This window comes from Jaculus jaculus, chromosome 14 (genome assembly GCF_020740685.1).
Source record: "Jaculus jaculus isolate mJacJac1 chromosome 14, mJacJac1.mat.Y.cur, whole genome shotgun sequence".
NCBI classification, from domain to species: domain Eukaryota; kingdom Metazoa; phylum Chordata; class Mammalia; order Rodentia; family Dipodidae; genus Jaculus; species Jaculus jaculus.
In genome coordinates this window covers 52,496,232-52,518,971 of record NC_059115.1, presented here as the reverse complement: position 1 = coordinate 52,518,971, position 22,740 = coordinate 52,496,232, and the positions used below count along the sequence as shown (strand labels likewise).

Here is a 22,740-nt window from a genome sequence, read left to right as displayed (position 1 = left end):
GGGAAATATTATCATTGCTGAAATCATTTGATGTGTGTGACTAATAAAAAAAACATGTTGGCAATGTTGAATTTTTTTTAAAAAAACAGCCCATTCTAGGGCTTTTGTTCACTCTTTTATGTAAATTTAATCTTCCTTTATAGCTAACCAATAAAATGAGTGTATTTTGAGTCACATCATCTTTGAATTCTAAAGGACTCACAGGCCCTATTACCCAATTTCTCACAAATACAGAATCATCTTGAAAAGTGTCCCTAATGACTGTGGCAGCCCTCCAGGTTTCAAGTGCCAAGGTATTCATTCTTCTGATGCACCCTTTCAGTGAGCTGGAGGATGCCAGGGGTGAAAGGAATGGGGAATGAGCCAAACTTGGGATTACCACTTGACCCAGGTTCCAGACTTACCACGGGCCTGCCTGGAGATGTTAATCCAGTCTCTCTGCTAGATCATTCCAAGAGCAGCAGTTCAGTGCCTGAACCCATCCTATTTTGTGAAGGATGGAGCTCTGATTAACAGAGAGGCTTTTTTCATGTTCTGCCAAAACTTGCCTCCTCATGTTTTCTACCCATTGTTTTTCGTTGTCTCTCTAGAACAACACTGTTTGACTCAACTTCCTTTCCTCTTGAATAGTCCCTTAGATAACTGAAGTTAACTGTCATGACTGCCTGAATACTGTCTCTCCAAACTAAATATCCCTGTTTCCCTCTTAGGTCATAAGACAAGCGAGCAAATGTTACAATAATAAGAAAAGGCTAAACATACAATTACAGTAAAGCAAAAAGGTAGTCTGGAAATTAATATTTTTTTAAAAAAAAAGTTAAATTTCTTGAATGAAAAATTGAAGGATTTGGGGAATAGCTTCATCGCTGAATGTATGAGCCTCTGAGTTCAAACCCAAATACCCAAAAGCAAAACAAAAAAAAGCATAACAGTCGATCTTCCTCATTGATATTGAGAAGAATTAAGTTCCTGTTTTCTGCCATCTTGTCAAAATAGAAATGCAGACATTTTTCTCAGTATGAGAAATAAACCCATGCCAATTCCTAGTGACAACCCGCCAATGCTTACCATGTCAACGCCTATTTTTCTTTTGGTTAGTTATTCTCAATGCCTACTTTATGAAAAGTTTCTCTAAATATGGTTATCTGCACATAAGCAGTTTAACATGATTTGAGGTGAACATATTCCATGAAGACTCAGGAAGAGTTTGTAGACCTATAGTCCCAGCAGTATATCAGCTTTGACTATCCCAAGTCTTCTGTGCCTCCAAAGGAAGGAAGGAAGGAAGAAGGGTAGAGAAAGTACCAGGTCTTAAGTGATATGGGAGTCAAACCAGGGATACTGGGGGCGGGAGGGTGAAGACAGGGGAGGAGGCAGGGAAATGGAGCAGAGGAGGGGGAAGGGACGTTAACCAAAATTAAGTACATATATTAATCAATAATAACAAATAAAAATGAAATGAAATAAAATAAATGTAAGAAATCCTAAGCACACAGAAATGTTGAAATTACTTCATAGTAAATGCCATGTGTTCAGTTTACCTCGTGTCTAGTTCTTTCTCCATCCATCTATCAACCTGTCTTATGTGTTATGTATTTCAGTGTAGATATTCCTCAGCATTTCAACATACCTATCATTATTAGTTCTTTGCTTTGTTTTTCAAGGTACAGTCTCACTCTAGCCCAGGCTGTCCCCAAACTCACAGTAATCCTTCCACCTCTGCCTCCCAAACGCTGGGATTCAAGGTGTGCACCACCACATTTGGATATTATTAGGTTTATTTATTTATTTTTTTGATGCTTTTGCTTTCTCCTTCCTGCTGAACCATTCTTGTTGTACATTCCTTCACTCTTTCCTCTTTCTGCTTTCATTTCTGGATCTCCCACTTTCTGTCCCCAATGTGTAAAAGGCAAGTGTCACAATCTGAGTGTGTAGTAGTCTTGAAGTGAAAACAGACGGTCATGGAGGACCCCTCAGAGCCTCATAGGTGGGGATGCTGCAGGCCTGGAATAGATGAACCAGGCCCTTAGGCACAAGCTAACTCAAACCAGCTCACAAGAGAGGACAGTAGAGATTAGCTTGACAATGTAATGTCTATGAGAACATACTCCCCGGATCAGATCTCCCTGACTACCACCCTGGCAGGTCAAATTATGAAGGTTTCAGTGACTAGAGAGATCCAGAGGAAGGGGACTTGAAAGGTCTAGAGGCAGAGACATTTTCAGCCTGAGACTTTGACATCCAGGAGCTGCTTCCTTATTTAATGGTGACCTAAACCTTCCCAGCCTAGGAGAACTGCTGTAACAACAGGACCCCTGGAACTGTGGATTAGCCTAGGGTGGATGCTGTCAAAGTCTAGCTCTCCAAGTCCCTTGAGAAAAGCTCCTTGACTACCATTCCCTTGCATAACTCCTTTGCTTTTAGCCATGTTTATGCCACTAATATTTTATGATGTCCTGCTCATTCCATGATAGGCCTCAAAGACTTCCTCTACTTTTTGTGCACATGTGTGTGTATATGGGTGCGTGTGCACCTTTGCACTTGCACCTAGAAGCCAGAGGATAACCTCAGACATTGTTCCCCAGAATCGGTGTTCACCTGTTTGCAAAAGGGTGTCTCACTAGCCTGGAGCTTGTCCGTGAGGCTAGGCTGACTGGCCACTGAGCAGTGGGAATCGGTCTGACTTCCCATGCCCAGTGCTGGGATGACAAGTGTGGGCCACCATGCCTAGAATTTTGGTTTCTGGAGATTGAATGGAGGTTCTTATGCTTGCAAAACAAGCACTTGGCCAACTGAGTTCTCTCTCCAGCCCCCAGCTATCTGCTCTTGCTTTGCTTTTCCATGCTGGGGATGGAATCTAGAGTCCCATGTAGGTAGACCACTGAGTCATAGTCCCAGGCTAACCACCTGTCTTTAGAATGGGAGGTCTGCATCTATCTCTCCCCATCTTTGACAAATTGATTTCATTGGCTTTCTTCATCAAAACCATGACTCCCTGTGGTCTGAGTATCCTCCCTTGAAAGGCCAGGGGAGAGAATAGGTTTTCCTTTCCCTATATCAAGCTTTGTGTCTGACAAGCAAAGCTATCTCCTCATTTTCTTGGCTTCCTAATGACCAGCCACAACGATTTGGTAAGGTGAACTCTCCAGGGAAAAGGCGGTTACCCCAAAGCAACACAGCAGTGTAAGTGCGACCCTGTCTCCACAGGCTACATCCAACTTTGCAGGTGAATCCAATTTTCACATATAAATCCACTTTGAAACTCATAAAAGGAGCTTTCTAGTGATTCTCATGGTGAACCCTTTCATTGCAAGATGAATGACTAAGAGAGTTCCTCAGCAGTTTTAGACTTAAAGTGTGTTATATTTTACAGAAAAGCTTTCCCACCCTCATCTGCTTAAAAAACAAAATTTTCCCTTTGACCATACTCCCTGTATAGATTCCACAGGAATCATCTTCAAGTGTCTTCACTTTGTGGCAGCATCATGCATTTTAGAGTTCATTTGGATGCAAATAATAGTCAAATGTCAGGGAGAACATGACTCAGGATCAAAGCTGTGGTAATTTCACAGGAGTCTGTTTGCAGCTCCTTGGGAAACCTGATAATGTGAGGTATTTTATAACTTGATGATAAGAGGCAAGAAGAGTTCTTCTGATTCCCTCAGTGATGATCAACTGATCCACGGGGTTCAGGTCCAGATAAAACCCCATTCCAGAGGATTAAAAAGAGCCAATGATGGAGAGAGTAGGCTTTTATTACTTGGAATCAAGATCTCTGACAGGAACACAGATCTCAAAGAGAACTCTGCTTAGAATCATCAAGCCCCAAGCAGGCCTTCAAAAGCAAGGTTTCCCCAGACATCATTAACTCCTTTTATCCCTTTAATGCAGCCAGTGAAAGAAATTGTTCTTCTTCTTCTTCCTCTTTTTTTTTTTTTTTTAAGAAATTAAAGTACAAAAAGACAATGAAAAAGCTACAGACTGATTTGGCAACAGCTAAGCAGGAGGCTGCCATCACGGTCCTGGAACTCAATCAGAAGATAAAGATGCTCTGCGAAGGACAGCCAGTCCCTAGAGGTCAGTGTGACCACGTGACAGCACGTTGACCCTTTGTCCTGGGCAATGCACATAGTTGTATTGGCAACAAAGCAAGCATCCGGGACACTGTGCCTGGGCAGCATCCTGTCTGGCAAGTATGCAATACTGGATGGGTTCTGTTACGAATGAGTGGCCATGGCACATAGACTTCTTTCTAGCTCCCAGATGGAGAAGGGGGAATGGTACGCAGTTGTTAAGGGGAAGTCTCTGGCGAAGGGAAGTGAGACTGGAATGATCTAGCAAGTGTCACTGGACATGCAGGGTGGCAGAGAGGGAAGGGCAGAGCCTGAGAAGGAAGGTCTGTTGCCACAAAAGATGGAACTCTAGAGTGAGGCCAGAGCTTCATCCTAAAGTATGAGCTAGTAGGCTAAAACAGGTTCAAGGAAGGTAGATAATTTTTTTTTTCTTGCCTGTAGGTTGAACCAGAAAACAACAGCATGGGCTGCTTGGGAATGAAAGCAGTAGTTACAAACACTGGTGTTAAAAGCGTTTTGTTGGTGGTGGGGTTTGATACAAGATCTCATTATATAGTCCAGACTGGATTTGAACTTTTAATCCTCCTGCCTCAGCCTTCCCGTTGCATTGTTGTGATTATAGGCTTGGACCACCAAACTGAGACTTACTTTGATTCTCTGCTCTTGATTGGGCTTTAACATGGGAGTTAGGGTGCCGGATGGTAACAGTCCCCCCAAATTTCCACTGAGTCATTGGCCTCCAGGTTCTTGTCTAATGCATTTGAAGAATTAAATTCACAGACCACAGAGGGTGAAGTTTAAGATTGTCTTAGAGAGATTCAAAGAAGGGAAGAAGGGATGGAGAGATGGCTTAGCAGTTAAGACACTTGCCTATGAAGCCTAAGGACCCATATTCGATGCTCTAGGACCAACGTAAGCCAGATGCACAAGATGGCATGTGTCCAGAGTTCATTTGCAGTGGCTAGAGACCCTGTAGCGTCCATTATCTCTCCCCCTCCTCTATACCTGCCTCTTTTTCTCTCTCTCAAATAAAGAAAGAAAGAAGCAGTTTTTTAGAAAAGGAAGGAAAGCAGAGAGACCTCCTGCACAGTAGTAGCGGATCCTTGGAAGTGGGAAGCCTGCCAGATGATCCTCACTGGGGCCTTTTAAGGAGATTTACCGAAAGGAGGTTGAGCTGGCCAGTCCAGTTCTCAAGTCACGTGGGCAGGTGACTTGTAATCTTCACATCTTCCTGTCAGGTTTCTAAGGAAGGGGGACTCCTTTGGGGAAGAAAAGAAAAAGATAAATCCCATGCCATGTGTTCAGGCATTTTGCAATCTTGTTCGCATAATCTGATTTTCATCTTTATGTTAGGTTTTTAAGGAAGGAGAGATAAGGGAAAACCAGATCCTCCCTTACAAACTCAAAGACTTTCCTCCCTCTGGCCTGGAGGAGAGAAAACAAAAACTGTTCTATCTCATTTCCCCCCCTGAAGAGGCACCACTAAATACCTCACTGCTACTAAGAAATGATAGATACATCTGGGGGATGGGAAGAGAGTTCTCCTCCCCTCAAACAAATACAAGCAAAATCTCTCAAGTTGTCCTCATTCATCATAATTCACTAACAGCCAATTCTATATACCAGTACTGTGCTAAGAATTCTGTGAAAAGTTAATTTTCAGAATAGCCTTTGAAATAACTATGCAAATGGATTTCCTGTGGTCCTAGAATAATACTACATGGCACTTTCAGCATGCTGGTCCCTTGCCCTATCCATCAATCTCTTCATAATAGTGCAAAAAAAATATCCAGGAACTTTAACACACTTCATTTAATCACAGGATAATTAACTCTTTCCTGGCTCTGTCTATTTCTCCTCTGTTTCTGGACTTAAAATGCTACCTCTCTTATAGTTATCTTGTGTTATTAAAAAAAATAGTTGGGGGCTGGAGAGATGGCTTAGCGGTTAAGCGCTTGCCTATGAAGCCTAAGGACCCCAGTTCGAGGCTCGGTTCCCCAGGTCCCACGTTAGCCAGATGCACAAGGGGGCGCACGCGTCTGGAGTTCGTTTGCAGAGGCTGGAAGCCCTGGCGCGCCCATTCTCTCTCTCTCCCTCTATCTGTCTTTCTGTGTCTGTCGCTCTCAAATAAATAAATTTTAAAAAAATTTAAAAAAAAAAAGTCTCCCAAAGAGACACTTAAAAAAAAATAAAAAAAAAATAGTTGGGGTTCTAAGGCCTCTCTTGCCAAGGATGAATGCCACAGGCATTCATTGGGATATATAAGAAAATAAGGAAGGTTGTACTATCAGCCACACGGTCCAGTGGGTTGGGATCACACATACTCCCAAGGTGCTCGGTTATTCATCTCTGCTTTTTGCATTGGAACTTTCTATCCTCTTCAGTTACATGTCAGAAGGAAATAGAAACATGACTACAAGCAGCTATGAGCTGCACTCCTTATCACCTCTGATTCTGCCCCCAGCCCCGCCCCAGCTCTAGATAGAAGTCCAACAAAGATCTCTGTCGGGCTTGGGTTGAGTACCTATTCCTAGATAGGGCTGAGTACCTATTCCTAGGTAGGAGCCAATTTTTGTTTGGGGAGCAATGGCTGGACAAAGCACTCATGATGCAGCCACCACTGGGTGGCAGAGTAGAGGAAAAATACTGGTGGGGAAAGAACTCCAAGTGAGGCAGCTCCCACCAAGAAGCCCAAAGCTGCACCAGGAGAAAACCACATCCTTAAAGAAAGGATATCCCAGTCCTGGAAAGGACAGAGACAAACCAACATCAATTGTCTCTCTGCTAGAGATCACGTTAAAATATAATGTCATACTTGGTGAGTCACTGCCCCAGCTTTATTTACGCTATAAAGGATAAAAGGCCTTCACTATTGAAAACTTCTCTAGCAATATAATTGCAGGTGCCATAAAAAAAATGAAATGGGCAATTTGAGGACAGGAGTCCCCTTTGAGCCTCCAGCAAGTGATTCCAAAGTCATGTACTATACTATGGAAGTCTGCTTATTACTAACAGTTCAGCTTCAGGAAGGGGAAAAGCATAGGTTCTAAGTGGTATGTCATGTTCTCAGGATTAACAGGGAGCCACTTCTCTTCAAATCAATGAAATATTTCCAAATAGTGCAGAATCCTTTTACCCAAATGTGCCATTTGCCCTTTTTTGGTTAACTTTATAAGCAGCCAGTACGTTGCTTTGCAGGTCTTCCGATCAAAGAAGGATGTTTCAGAATATCAGGAATATCTTTAAAAGCAGAGTTATATCCAAATTAATAAAACAGTGAGGTACCAAACTTTGGTTTTCTTGCCTAAGCATAGTGAACTATTTTACTGACTGTGTACTTAAATTATTTCCAAGGACATAAATGATTTAAGTCCAAGTTCAGCTGAAAAGCAAAACACCCATATTGTAGAACGGGCACAGCAGGAAACTCACGGCCTGAGTATGACTTGCTGATTTTTCTTTTGTTTCCTTATCACAACCCAAGGCAGATTCCTTCTGTCTTTTCCACAGCCTGCACCTGAAGTGCTTAGAGTTTTATTTACCAACAGAATTCAATGAAGTCCTTACTGTACTCCTTCTCACAGTCTGAGTCCTCCTCTTGAGTGCTTAGTATGCAGGAACTTAAGGTTGAAAACAATCTCCTTCTTATGACCTAGGGAGCCAATGATACTGTTAGTCAATTCTTCATTTTTAATTTTTTTTTTAATTTTCTTTTTGGCCAATGGAACCAAAACACCTGAGAGAACATAAGGTGTAAAAGATTAGTTTTAGCTCATGATTTCAGAAGAGTCATTCTGATCTTGGCTCTGTTGGTTTAGAGCCTGTGGTGAAGCAAAACATGTGACCGAGGCCACCTACCTCAATATGGACAAGAAAAATAAAGAAAGGAAGAGTTCTGAGCCATATCAACTCTTCATGTCCTACTTCCTCCAACTCCCCTACCTTCCACAGCTTCTCCCTAATACTTTCAAATTTTTAATCCATTAATAGATTCAAACATTGATCCCAGTAGAGCCCTCATGATCTAATCATCCCTGGAAATGGCCTTAGGTGTGCTTTACTAATTTTGTCTACTTAAAGGTCTCTCAACCTGGGGCTGGAGGGATGGCTTAACAGAAACTTGCTGGCAAAGTCTAAGGACCCAAGTTCAGTTCCCCCGAATCCATATAAGCCAGATGCACAAGGTGGTGCATCTGGAGTTCATTTGCAGTGGCTAGAGGCCCTGGCATGCCCATTCTTTCTATCTGCCTCTTTGTATCTACCTCTCTCTCAAATAATAAATAATTTTTTTATAAAAAGATCTCTTGACCGTAATGATCAGGTCCTGTTGTTGGTTTAGTGGAGATACATAAGGGGATATAAACTTCTACCTTTAACCAGAACATAGGTTTCAAGCTTGCATAGTTGAAGGTGACACATCTTGTAGATTATATTGTTCCAAATGTTATTAGGTACTTTCTCTTATTATGCATAAGCACCAATTAACCTGGTCCTGTTCTCCCAGTGAAAGCTGGGTTATCATCCAAGGCATCTCTTGGTTTTCCTTCCACTGAGAAGGTGTTCCCTAATTGGTTCTGATATATCCCAGGTCAGGCATTTCCAGGATTCATTCTTTAAAAAGAGCCAGCAATATTGTGGGGGCAGGGAGAACTTGTAATAGAATTAACACTTTGTAGATGTCCAGTGACACAAGACTTTTATAAACATTCAACAATTTATCCCATGAATTTTGAGAATTAGTGATTCCTTATATTCTTTAGGAAGTCAGATGCTATCTCTTGGCCACTACCTCATAGGTAAGTGAAAATATTTTAAAGGGTATCTTACTATGTTACACTTCTTCCAGGCACTTGGCTTAAACCTTCCCTGTACTATTGACCTAATCTTCTGCAAACTTCTTCAAAATAAATGGTCTTGTTGCAACAATAGAACTTAAGGGAACAAGGATTGGGGAATGATGAAACAGGCCTGGGATTAGATATGTACGCTGTTGCACAATATTATTAATTATTAATTATAATGATTAGCATATTGAGTTCTGTAATGACAATTTTGTCTCAACCATAAACAAACAAACAATAATTAAAACAAATTCTCACTAAAGCATAATGACTACTAACTCTTATTAAGTACAAGTGTTCTTTACAGAAAGCACACTGGGCCTAAATAAAATCTTGAATTGGTAGAGTTCCAAGCATTTAGAGAAAGGTCATTTCCATATTTATTAAACTAAGGTCAGTCTTGAATAACTGTATTTTTGTTTGTAGGGGTTTCGGACAATGTCACTCTATCCTCTTCTACTTTCATTCAGCTTGATGCTTGCACAGATTATTTCCCAAACCAGGAGAGAGTGACCTGAGCAATAGTCCCCCTTGCAACCTCCCTGTGCACATAGAGCTGCACCAAAACACAGGGCCAGGTTAATGCCACAATCTCACTGATAAGAGGCAGGGACTTTCCAGCAGGTACTCCTCAATCACTGGTGTGACAGTTTTCAAAAGTATAGGAACCTCTACTACTATCCAGGCTGTCATTGTCTTGACAGAAAAGACTTTAGGGAAACAACAAGTGATGTTTTGTCTCCCAATAGGAATTATTCCCCCACTGTTTGCAGGAAATTATTTTCAAGTACAACCACAGACTCATCAGGTAGGGAAGCTCCTCCAAGGTGTAACAATTTATATTTGGATAAATAAATATCAGCAATTAATAATCAGGCAGTTGAGAAAGCATAGGTATGATAACTTCAGTGTGAACTGAGTACAGGTCCTCCAGAGCTGTGGCCCAGATACAGCCTAGCTTCTGAATTTCTAGGGTTAGACATTGCTTGTCAGATTGTCTCCTCCGTCCACTTCAATTCTGCACAAAACAGAGCCAGCATACCCCCCAAAACAAAGGCCTCTGACTGACTTAAGAAGTTTCCAGGAGGTTTGGCATCAACCATAAGTCCCCTCAAAAAAACCGCTTAGAAATCTCTTGCACAAGATCACAAGAAGCAGCTTGCTCCAGGTGGAGGCTGTGAGTCCTTTCATCACAAACGTATTGAGGGTGATGGTGCTTTTCAACGCGATACTTCAGAGACCTCCAGACCTGCAAGGCACTGATGTAAAAACTAGATATCGATCAGGGCTTTGTTGGTTGTAAGTGACAGAAATGGAAAGAAACCAGTTTGAGCAAAAGGAATTTATTAGCTGCTGAGGCTGACAACGAGTCTCAGGGCTGGTGACTGCTCACTTGTCTCCTCTGTGGGTTATTGGCACCATCTGGGATACTATAGGAATGGACCAAAACAGGGTCCCCAGGCAGCCCTGGCTCACAGTCCATACTGACTGCCTGTCATTTCTGTCTGTGCAGAGATACTCTTTCACTTATGTCTGTCACGGAGATATGATTTCCCTTTGGGAAAGACTCTTCTCCCATTCTCTGCAACTGTATGGGACTTTCCCTTGCGAGTGGGTGAGCCAATCACACTTTTCCTTTCCAAGAGTGGGAATCATTAGTATTGGTGATGTAAGGGGGCAAAAAGATACCAGGACTGACTTACCTTGGAACTTGGCCCCTGGCTGCTGAGGAAATCACAGATTTTGGTACCTGCATCTCTAAGCTCTCTTCTTTGAATCAAGGCTTTCTTTTGTTAAGTGTAAAGCTATCTTACATCCTTCCTACGAACTATTTTTTCCCCCTGAAGGCTGTCAGCATTGGCTTGGCTTCCTTGTAACCAAAAAAGCCTTAATTTATTCCCAATTCCCAAGAGCGAAGCTTCTTTTCCACAGTTTATTAAGAAATCTAAGAGAAGGAGTCAGATCCCACTGGCAACACGTGGCTACTCTTTGGATCAATTGCCGTGGTTGGGGCAGAAGGGTGTGATCACGGGTTACACTGGGCCTCGTGCCAGAGGGCTGGGGCCAGGGGATGTTATCAGATAGAAGAAGACGGGAAAACTTTCTAGACTGAAGAGAAAACACACCTGTCACTGTCACCACGAATATACTTTAGTTAAACCTCCAAAGGCTGAGAAGACAGCCATCCACTGTGTCTCTTATCAGCAAAGCACAGACTGTCTCTTCTTTGTCTTCCTATCATTTTCATTATTTCCTAGTTAGGCTCTTCCTTTATGAACACTCTGAAAATCTATTTGTTTTCCAGTTAACAAAAGGTAAGCTCTATTCTGAAACTTTCGGTTGGGGACCAGTGTTTTCTAGCTAAGCCAGCTGCGTGAATTCAATGATGTCAAGGTCCCCTCCCTCCTTTGTTTGTAAGGCGGCTAATTTTGGAATTACAGCATTATCAGGAAATAGTGTTCCTTTACTTCTGTCTATCCCTCAGGAATCTTTTAAGAGTTCCTTGGCTTCTGTATTTACAGTGGTTGGATGAAAGGGCGGATGCCAGCCGAATGTCAGACAAGTCATATGGGAACTGGAGCTCAATCAGTTCAGAGGTCCCTCATGTCCCAAGAGGAGCATGCACTGGGAGGGAGTGCCGCTGAACACCCCAGATGAGAGCCAAGGAGGAAGATCATTCCTTCCAGGAACTTTGCAGAGCAGTCTTGGGCACTCCTTTGTTAAACATCAACAGATGAACTCTTATAGAAACTGGGGTTGTAAACCTGTGTCAGCCAGCTGTCCATACTGGTGAAGCTGTCTCTAGTGGAATTCCTTTGTTGACAAAGTGGAGAACATGAACACTGTCCTCTCTTGCTGCTCCCCAGGAGCATCTCTATATTTGATTTAGTGACTTGGGTTTTCCTGATAGCAGACTGAAGTTAGAGATGTGTTATGTTGGTCAAATAGATGGATGTGTTGGAAATAGCAGCTGAGCAAAGGGCATCAACTCACATACAGAACAGACGCACAGAACTAGATTCTGAAGGACAAATGATGATATAGGAATTTGGGGTGTTTTTGAGTGATGGAGCCCTTCTGAGTTCTTGGTGGGCTTTTAACTCAGCAAGCTAGGGTGCCATGTCCTCACAGTCACACTAAACCTCCACTGAGTCAGTAGCTTCGAGGTTCTGGTCTCATGAATTCAACAAATGAAATCCATGGACCACAGGGTGAGATTTAGAAAATAATTTTTTTTTTTTTTTTGTTTTGTTTTTTGAGGTAGGGTCTCACTCTGGCTCAGGCTGACCTGGAATTCACTATGGAGTCTCAGGGTGGCCTCGAACTCACGGTGATCCTCCTACCTCTGCCTCCAGAGTGCTGGGATTAAAGGCGTGCGCCACCACGCCCGGCGAAAATAATTTTATTATAAAGCTTAAGAGAAGAAAAGAAGGCAGAACTCTTGTAAAGCAGAAGGGATCCACTAAAATGGGGTATCATGAAAGAAAATAAAGCAGAGAGTTCTTGGTTTGGGAGGGATCCTGAGCAGATAATCCACATGGTGACTTAGGTTGGGTTTTCTTATACTGTTAGAATACTTGTTTAGCATGTGTGAGGCCTTGGATTCCATCCCCAGCATAGGGAGAAAGAAAAGAAAGAATGAAAGAAAGAAAGAGAGAGAGAGAAAGAGAAAGAAAGGAAGGAGGAAAGGAAGGAAGAAAGGAAGGAAAAGAAAATAGAGAAAGAAAGAAAGAGAAAAATTAATGAACAAATGGAAGGAAGGAAGAGGAAGGGAAGGGAAAAGCAAGAAAGGGAAGGAGCTGGAGAGATGGCTTACTGGTTAAGGCAATTGCCTGCAAAGCCAGAGGATTCTGGTTTGATTCTCCAGGACCCACATAAGCCAGATGCACAAGGGGGCGCACGCATCTGGAGTTCGTTTGCAGTGGCTGAAGGCCCTGGTGTGCCCATTCTCTCTCTCAAATCAATAAATAAATAAGATATTTTAAAAAAAAATGAAAGGAAGGGAAGGAAAAGGAAAAAAAGGGGGTGAGCAAAAGAAAGAAAGGAAAAGAAGGAAGTGGGAAAAGGAGGTGGAGAAGAAGGGAAAGGGCAAGGAAACACATGTGGGGAGTGATGTAAGTGTTCTTGAGCTGCTCAGTCTGCAGTTGGAGCCCTAACGGTGTGTTAACTCCCACTGGCAGGATAAGTGAGGCCTACAAGACTAAAAGTGTCTCTGCTGTTCCTGAAAATGCTTTATCTCACTCCTTTTACTTAATTTTTTTTTTTACTTCCACATGTAGAAGTAGGAAGCTAGATTCCTATCATTGCTCTGTAGAAAAGTAAATTAAAATTGATGAACTACTTTAATGAAAGACCTCAAACTCTGAAATCACTAAAGGAAAACAGAAAAAAAAATACTTCAAGATCTGGGGTATAGGTGAGGACTTTTAAAAAAGGACTTCAGTAGTTAAGGAAATAATATTAAAAATTGACAAATGGGGTTACATGAAATTAACAATCACCTGCAGGGCTGGAGAGATGGCTCAGCAGTCACAGGTGTTTGCTTGCAAAGCCTGATGGCCTGGGATAGATTCCCCAGTCAGCACCCACATAAAGCCAGATACACAAAGTGGTGCATGTGTCTGGACTTCATTTGCAGTGGCTAGAGGCCCTGGCACGCAAACTCACTCTCACTTTCTCTCAAATAAATAAGTGATATATATTTTTTTTAATCAACTGCAGAGAAAAGGAAGTAATAAAGTCAAGAGAAAGCCTACAGAATGCAAGAAAATCTTTGCTAGATATACACTTGACAGGATTAACATAAACTCTACCAAGAATTTAAAAAAAAAAAACCTAAACACCAAAAAATCCAATAAATGGACTAATGAAATGAACAGACAGTCCTCAAAAAATGAAGTATAAATGGCCAGTAAATACATGAAAAGCCTTTCTACAACAGTAGCCATTAAAGATGCAACTTAATACCCCACTGAGATTTCATCCCATTCCAGTTAGAAGAACTATCATTAAGAAAACAGACAACAAAAAATACAAGGAAATGGTGAAAAGGGAACCCTTATACATTATTGGTAGGAATGCAAATTAACCAAGACACTATAAAAATTAGTATGAAGGTTCCTCAAAAACTTTAAATTAGATCTACCATACAATCCAGTTTTTGAGTGTTTGCCCAAAGGACTCTTAAATCAACATACCACAGAGATCCATGTACATTCACATTAATTGCAATACTATTCACAATTACCAAGTTGTGGAATCAACCTAGATGTCCCCCAACAGAAGAATGAATAACCAAAACATTGTGCATATATACACAATGGAGTTTTAGCCAGCCACAAAGAAAAATCAAGTCATGCTATTTGTTGGTAAAAATGGATGCAACTAGAAATCATCATGTTAAACAAAATAAGCCAAACTCAGAAAGATATGTATCATGTTTTCTATCACTTAGGGATTCTAGAAATATATCTATACCTATATCTATATCTATATCTATATCTATATCTATATCTATATCTATATCTATATCTATATCTATATCTATATCTATATCTATATCTATATCTATATATCCCCTCACCCCTCCCACAATCACCACACAACCTGAAAGCAAAAGGAAGCCTAAGGAGAGAGAGTGGAATGGAGGGGACAAATATATTCAAAGTGAATGACACACTTGAAAGAAATTGTCTCTATAAAACTTACCACTATGTACAATGCATATATACAATTAAAAAATCCAGAATTTTCCAGGCAGGACGTGCCAGGATCCCAACGTTAAGGTTCTATACTTCATTAGTAAGGGTTTTAACTTACTTTCATAAGTATATCTCAAGGATATTGATAGTTGAAAATAGCATTTCACAAAAGGGTTGCAGATTTGGGGGTGAGTTGTATCTTAGTGGTATAACATGTACTTGGCATGCACAAGGCTCTAGGATCAATCCCCAGCATAAATAAATAAATAGTAAACCAGATTTTAAATTAAAATGAACTTATCATAAAAATAAAGTTTAAAAGTACATTTCATTTCTATGCTTTAATATATTATAGTGATCATGATATTAAAACTAAGTCACAAACCAGATGTGGTACTGCATGTCTTAAAGTCCAGCTTGCCACTTGGGCAGCAGAGGTGGGAGGATCACTGTGAGTTCAAGGCCATCCTAAGACCACATAGTGAATTCAAGGTCAGCCTGGGATAGCCCAAGACTTTACCTCAAAGGACCCAAAATTTTTTTAAAAAAACAAAAACCTAAGTCAAGATATCACCTTACATAATTTCTGACATACAAATTTATGTTTATACTCAAAAATTTTTGATATGAAGATCATGCTCCTAAAATTAGATGTGTTATCATTGTACCTATAGTTCAAGTACAATTGTCCCAGAGAATAGAAATTCATTTACTTAACTGAGCTCATTTGTGGATGTTAGCTACTAAATGTCTTGGGGGTAGTTTAAAAGCAAAGGTTACTAGAAAGTAATTAATTCCACAAGTTCATAAGAACGTCACAGGCACTGAGGAAACTACAGAGCTGGCCATTCCACATGTGAACTAAGATGCTCTTTTCTTAATCATATCAGAAGAAGAAACATTAGAACCAGGCCTCATACAGTCCTGCTAGATTAATGGCACAAGCAAAACTTTCAGATAAAATAATCTTTCTTAGTAGCTATAACTTTTCCATATGAGTCTCAAGAGCCAAAAAAAAAAATAATTTGAAAATAGTTACCTTTCTGTTGAGACTTCTTTTGATCTATGGCCAAAAGGAAGCAGTTTATTAAGCAGCACCTGTGGGTTCTAAACAAAGATGTACATGTGGAAATATTGGCCAACAAAATGAAGTTCCTTATTTATGTGTCAATAAAGTGGTATCGAGATGCTAAGCGTTTATGTCAGGATAACTTCTTTAGGCAATGAAAAGTGGTATGAGGTTGTCTTTCTTCCCTTTGTGCATACCTGATGAAAACTCCTGTGTTCTAGAAAATGCCTCCAGTGCTTGGCGGCATCCCTGAAGGAAACTGATACACCTTCTAGTCTCTTTCTTTGCATGTATTAGCTTTCCTATTTGCTAATTTAATGTAGGGACATAAATAAATATACTTGCCTCTTTACAGCCTGACCAATTTTACATGTGTATCTCTATCTTGGTGAAATTTTCTTTGCACTATTCCCAGACTTACTGAGGATATCCATGGCACACAAACTCTTATACTTATGCCTTATGAAATTTAAAAATTGAACTTCAAATCAAGAGAAGGGGGAAAACAACTAAAGATAAAACCAGAGAAATAAAGTCCATAGCAAACAAGTACAATCCAAGTCTAATTGAAATGGGGCAGAACAAGCTTCCAGCCATGTGTAAATATTTGGAATTTTCCCCAATATCCCCTCTAGCAGTACCTGCAAACTTCACACCAGGTATTTCCTAAATTCTCCCAAATCCCTCTCTCCTCAGAGCCTTCTTCCAAGAATACATGTATCTACCTCTGCCCATCACAACTATCTTCTCCTCCCCTTTTCTTGAACTTCCCCTGAGTTATTTGCTCATAAACTTGTGTACCACAGGGCTGGAGAGATGACTCAGCAGTTAAGCGCTTGCCTGTGAAGCCTAAGGGCCCCAGTTCAAGGCTCGATTCCCCAAGACCCACATTAGCCAGATGCACAAGGGGGCGCATGTATCTGGAGTTCGTTTACAGTGGCTAGAGGCCCTGGGGTGCCCATTCTCTCTCTCTCTCTCTCTCTCTCTCTCTCTCTTTCTCTCTCTCTCTCTCTCTCTCTCCTTCCCTCTTTCTCTCTCTGTCTGTCTCTCTCAAATAAATAAATAAAACCAAAAATAAAGTGTACCACAGTCACAGCACCAAACAGCATCAATGTGCTGTTTCCAGAAGACTATAGGTTTCTTAAGAAGAATCACAAATGAAGTCTTATTTTTCTTTGCTATCTTAAGCCTAGCCTAGTGCCCAATGCTTGATGGTCATGAAGTGTTAGATAGATGCATATTGAATAAGATTTAATGGGATTCTATTTTGATGCATTATTGCTTAACATGTTTATTAATTTGGAGGTGATGTAAGGTGGTAGTTGTGAAGGAACCAAGAGACTTATTTTGACTTATTTCCAATGATGAAATTTTATAATTTTGCACTTTACTATTTCAATTCCTAAATGGTGTACATGCATGCTTGAAGGGCATACCATCCATAGAGCTCAGTGCTCAAACCAGAGATTTAACCAAGTGGACCAAATTGGGCTAAATTGGCCAATCCTGTACAAGTGAACTGAACATTATTTTCAAAGTCCTTTCTAGTCTACCTTTTGTACTGATCAGTTTCCCTGTCCAACTCAACACTCTGGGCCAAGTGCCTGGTACCTGTGTTAGCCACGCCTGTGACTTGAGCTAACTGACCCTGTGCTCATTCATATACTTCCGGCCTCTTCCTGGCCTCCTCTATAGACAACAGTTTTCATACTTTTCTTTGTGTAAAAGTCTCACTCTAGCCCAGGCTGACGTGAAACTAACCCTTTAGTCCCAGGCTGGCCTCAAACTCACAGTGATCTCCTACCTCTGCCTCCCCAATTGCTGGCATTTAAAACATGCACCACCACACCCAACCCTTCATTTTTATTTCTTTTTTGAGGCCAGCTCAACAGACTGGCATCTTTTTTCATGCGAGAGAGAGAGAGAGAGTATTGGTGCACCAAGTTGTGGGACCTGGAGAGTCAAACATGAGTCTTTAGGCTTCATAGGCAAGTGCTTTAACAACTAAGCCATCTCTCCAGCCCCTTCATCTTTTTTTAAAATCTTATATTCCTGGTGACATATGGTCTCATCTCTAAGCTTTTTATGTCATGTAACTTATGTCACTGAGTTGTTTTGCTTGTCCCAGATACCACAATCTCTTAGGAACTTAGCCCTTAGTAATTTGGTTAAATTCAGCACCATATTACTTGCCTTCACTTAAATCTTCATTATTTAACCCTTTTTCTTCACAAATGTTCTCATGCTTTATTAGTTGTCTCAATGCTGCATATTAAAAGCAATTTAATTGCGGAGGAAGACAGTTTGGGCAATGACACTGTAATCGTCAGAAATTCTTCAAAGGCTTTCCCTGTTAAAAAAAAAAAAACACGTATTTTAACCTGACATTCATATCAATATTCATTTATTAAAATGCATGCTCATATTCCTCTCTCTATCACCTGCCTGAAGAAACATGTGTTGGAAGATGTCTATCTCAAGTCTTCACTCCGGCAATACTGGTTTCACTTGGCTGGCATGGTTACAGAACTCAGATGAGTGTACAACTTTGCCCAGCAAAGCAGTTATGATTTTTAAAAAATATTTTATTTATTTATTTGAAAGCAGAAACAGAGGTAGAAAGGGGGGGGGAATGAGGATAAAAATGAGCATACCAGGGCCTACAGCTATTGCAAACAAGTTCCAGATGCCTGCACCATTTTATGCATCTGGCCTTACTTGGGTACTGGGGAATCGAACCTGGGTTATTAGCTTTGCAGGCAAGTGCCTTAACCTCTGCGCTATCTCTCCCCATCCCAGCTATGTGTTGTTTTTTTTTTTTTTTCAGCATGTTGTTGACAACAATGGCAACACAACAATTCCATAATTCTATGCCTCCCTACAAACAAACTTCCTTCCCCTTCTTCTCATACGTACAGAAACGACCTTACCTGTGACTCTCCGAGAACACACAGGTTTTCAGTGGAGAATGCTTTCCTCTTTCCACTATCAAGTATCAATCTGGGCTACATATCTTCACCTGTGTTCTCCAGATTACCTTCTATTACACGGAGAAATAGCCCCCCTTCCCATCCAAGCTCTCATCACCTTTGCTGCAAACCTGTCTTTCCTGCGTTCCCGGGAATTTCAGTCTTTATTCTATCTCACATTTGCACCATAAATCTATGCTCACTGGTTCAGTATCTCATATCTCTGCAGAAACTTCTTTGCTGCCTTACCAACTCAGTTGTCCCACTCTTACCTTATGGTTAGGAAAAATATTTGAAAAGATTATCACCACACAATGTCTTCACTTCCTCCTCTCCCTATTTAAGGTAGAATTATTACAATCTGGCTTATTCCACTCTTTGACATGAACATATGCAAGTGATTTGTTTTTATTTTAAATTATTTTTAATGTTTTATTTATTTATTTGAGAGCGACAGACACAGAAAGACAGATAGAGGGAAAGAGAGAGAATGGGCACGCCAGGGCTTCCAGCCTCTGCAAACGAACTCCAGACACGTGCGCCCCCCTTATGCATCTGGCTAACGTGGGACCTGGGGAACCGAGCCTCGAACTGGGGTCCTTAGGCTTCACAGGCAAGCGCTTAACCGCTAAGCCATCTCTCCAGCCCACAAGTGACCTGTTTTAATCAAGGGTTTTTTTTTTTTTTCTTTCTTTGTTTTGTTTTGTTTTTGTTTTTTCGAGGTAGGGTCTCACTCTAGCTCAGGCTGACCTGGAATTCACTATGTAGTCTCAGGATGGCCTCGAACTCACAGCCAGCGATCCCCCTACTTCTGCCTCCCGAGTGCTGGGATTAAAGGTGTGCGCCACTAAGCCCTGCTTTAATCTAGGTTTTGAATTATGGCTATTATGTCCAACCCAATGCAAAGTTTTATGTGTTCATCTTACTTGCACCCACAGAGTTAGAAAACTCAGATGAACCCTTTCTTCACACATTTCCACTGTGATTGTGTCAAATCATACTCACTAGTATTTTGGGTTTTTTTTGTGAGTGAGTTATGTCTTTTGTCTAATTTGCTGAAACCTACTTTACAGAACGTCAGAAGAAGTTTATAACTTAGTCCAGGGACTTCCTTTCTGTAGCCACCCCATTAAATCTAATGGCGTTAAATATTACCTATCAGCTAATAATCCCTAAATTTGTGTAACCAATATGTCTCTCTCCCTCCTGAAATCTCTATTCATATATTTGCAGTTAAACTTTCTCTTATTCAACCTTTCAGCCCAGCCTTCTTACAAATATGACCTTCCCTGACTTGTCTCATTTTAGTCAAGAGCATCATCACCTATTCTGGTATTTACATTAAATAAACTAAAGCTGGGCATGGTGGTGCAGGCCTTTAATCCCAGCACTCTGGGAGGCAGAGGTAGGAGGATTACTGTGAGTTCGAGGCCACCCTGAGACTACATAGTACATTCCAGGTCATCCTGAGCTAGAGTGAGACCCTACCTCGAAAAACTAAAAATAAATAGATAAATAAACTGATAAAAAGTGCTTCAAATTGAAGTAAGTATCACAAAGGAAATAGATGGCATTCTTTGCTATGAAATAAAATGTTATAATAGAAGTTAAATCCTCATTGACAAAGTAGAAAGAGGGCTGTCACGCATGTTATCAGGTCTCAGGCCCAAAAAGCCAGGAGTGCATCTTCATGGAGATACCAAGCCTAAAACTCTTTCCGGAAGTAGTTTGGAAGATTTGAATAATACTCCTAAATCCAGTTTCCCTGTAAGAAGGAAGAGAGCAGCAGGGACTGAGGATGTAAAGGCAGCAGTGACTGGATCATATGCATTCCACCATCCAGGTGAAGGGATGGTGGCTTGGACTGAAGTGGTAACTTCAAAATGATGGCTTTAATCTTTTTTTAGAAGTCTTTAAATCTTCTCAATGTGATAAAATACACATGGATAATATTGACTATTATAATCAGTTATTATATACAATTAGATGACATTCAATACATTCATAAGGATGGGGAACAGTGGATAAAGCACTTGCTGTACAAGAATTAGGACCCAAGTTTGGACCCCCTCGAACCTGTACGAATGCCAGGCTGATTCAGCAAGACAACCTGTGATCTCAGCATTCAAGGGGCGGAGACAGAGGAGCTCTGGTGAGAGCTGGCTGAGTTCAAGCGTAAGATGCTAAGTCAATAAAGTAAGGTGGAGAGTGAGAGGAAGGCACCTGATGTCAGTCCTCTGATCTCCACACACATGTGCCCACACAATCTGAACATACACCCACAAATACACACACCTATGCTCATAACCATATGAAAATATTTCAAACTGATGAAAGTACATTCACAATGTTATGTCAACCATTACCATGATGGGTAGCCAAAATGTCTCCATCATCCCCAACAGAAGCACAGTACTCATTAAAAAAAATAAAATAAAATAGCTCCTTCTTCACTTCCAGCTCTGCTAACCTCTGTTCTATTTTATATGCATTTAATTATTCTCTGTGCTTCTTATAAGTGCAATCATACAGTTTTTGTTCTAGTATCTCTGCCCTATTTCACTAAGCATCTTTTAAAAGTCCAGTTATGTTGTGGCATATTGTTGCATTACTTAAAAAATATATATATATATATATATTTATTTAACAGAGAAAGAGGGAGAGAGAGAGAAAAAGAGAGAGAATGGGCACGCCAGGGCCTCCAGCCACTGCAAACGAACTCCAGACGCATGCGCCCCCTTGTGCATCAGGCTAACGTGGGTCCTGGGGAATCAAACCGGGGTCCTTTGGTTTTGCAGGCAAATGCCTTAACTGCTAAGCCATCCCTCAGCCACAGTTGCATTACTTTTTATGACAGAACAAGATTATATTATGAAGCTGCATTTTATTTATCTGAAATAGATCTTACCTTTATTTTTGAAGTAGCAAGTAGTAGTAAGATGTGGTGGTGGATTTGATGTAGGCTGAAGAAGAAGAAGGAAACAGTTCTCCAGGCTCACACTTGTGAAAAATAAGTGAGAGGAGATTAATGTAATAAAACGGAGTAGATGAGAGAGGGAGAGCTCTTCCTCCAGTTAAACTTGATCATATGTCATGCTGCTCAGATTCCCTTCAGCATGGACTCATGCTCTCTTTTACCATCATTTTGTCCATTTCTTCTGAGTTGGCTCATAAGCTCTGTGAAGGCGCCAGTTGCAGCCTTACATATGAGTATCTTCCCCAAGAATTCAGAACTGATGCTGGGCATAAGGAAGACTGTCAACAAATGTGTTTTTACCAGATGACTGTTACCCCTGCTGGGAATGAAATATGTTCAAATCAGTAAGCTCAAGGCAAGGCAGGAGGCTGTAAATAATGTCAATTACTTATTTATGATTCAGAGATTTCAAATTTAAGTTAGTAAGATAAAATTAAGTTGCATAATTGCTAATGTCCTTGCGTTTTTTAATAGCAGAGAAAACCTCCAAATTCATAACTAGATATCAGGGAATCATGTGACCTCACTAGGAAAGGTAGATCATCCTATGATAATTAAGGGCCTGTTGTTTGTTGTTTTGTTGCTGTGTGCTTCTGATTGCATCAAAATTAATTCCCAGACAGAACTAGCAGGACAGAAATATACAGATGAAGTCATTTCTGAACGTATATAGAAATCGGTTTACTATCTAAGATTATAGCACCAGTTGCCATAGCATATATCCAAATGACTTAATTTATTTAAAGGTGATGTGTTCCCACACATGAGCAGAGTACATGTATAAAAAGGTCATTTAAAAGCCTATGATTACTAAGAATGTTATTGAAAAAATTAAAATTGGAGCTCAAAAATGTTGGTAACTGAACATGGGGTTCTCTGACGTGACCTCATTCTGGTATGTTTTAAAAAACAATTGTTATATTTTACATAGTACTTTAAAGAGAGCCTCCATAATAATGGATTTAAATTAAGGACTTGAAATCTACATTATTGTTAGTGAAATGTACAAATAGTTTTAAATAAGCAAGGCTGATTAAATATAAACCTATAACTCAAGATTATGATGAGAAATAGTACAGAGTAGGTTTATGTGAAAGTAGAACAAAGAA

General features: G+C 40.6%; 1 protein-coding gene across 1 annotated transcript in view; it reads left to right on the top strand.

Annotated features, from left to right (window-relative positions):
- The window catches only part of Ccdc192 (coiled-coil domain containing 192), a 198,357-nt gene that overhangs the window by 129,719 nt on the left and 45,898 nt on the right, over positions 1–22,740 (top strand). Inside the window, exon 5 of the mRNA XM_045133384.1 lies at positions 3,945–4,077. Within this exon, the coding sequence (XP_044989319.1) occupies positions 3,945–4,077 (133 nt within the window). The remainder of the gene's footprint in view (positions 1–3,944; positions 4,078–22,740) is intronic.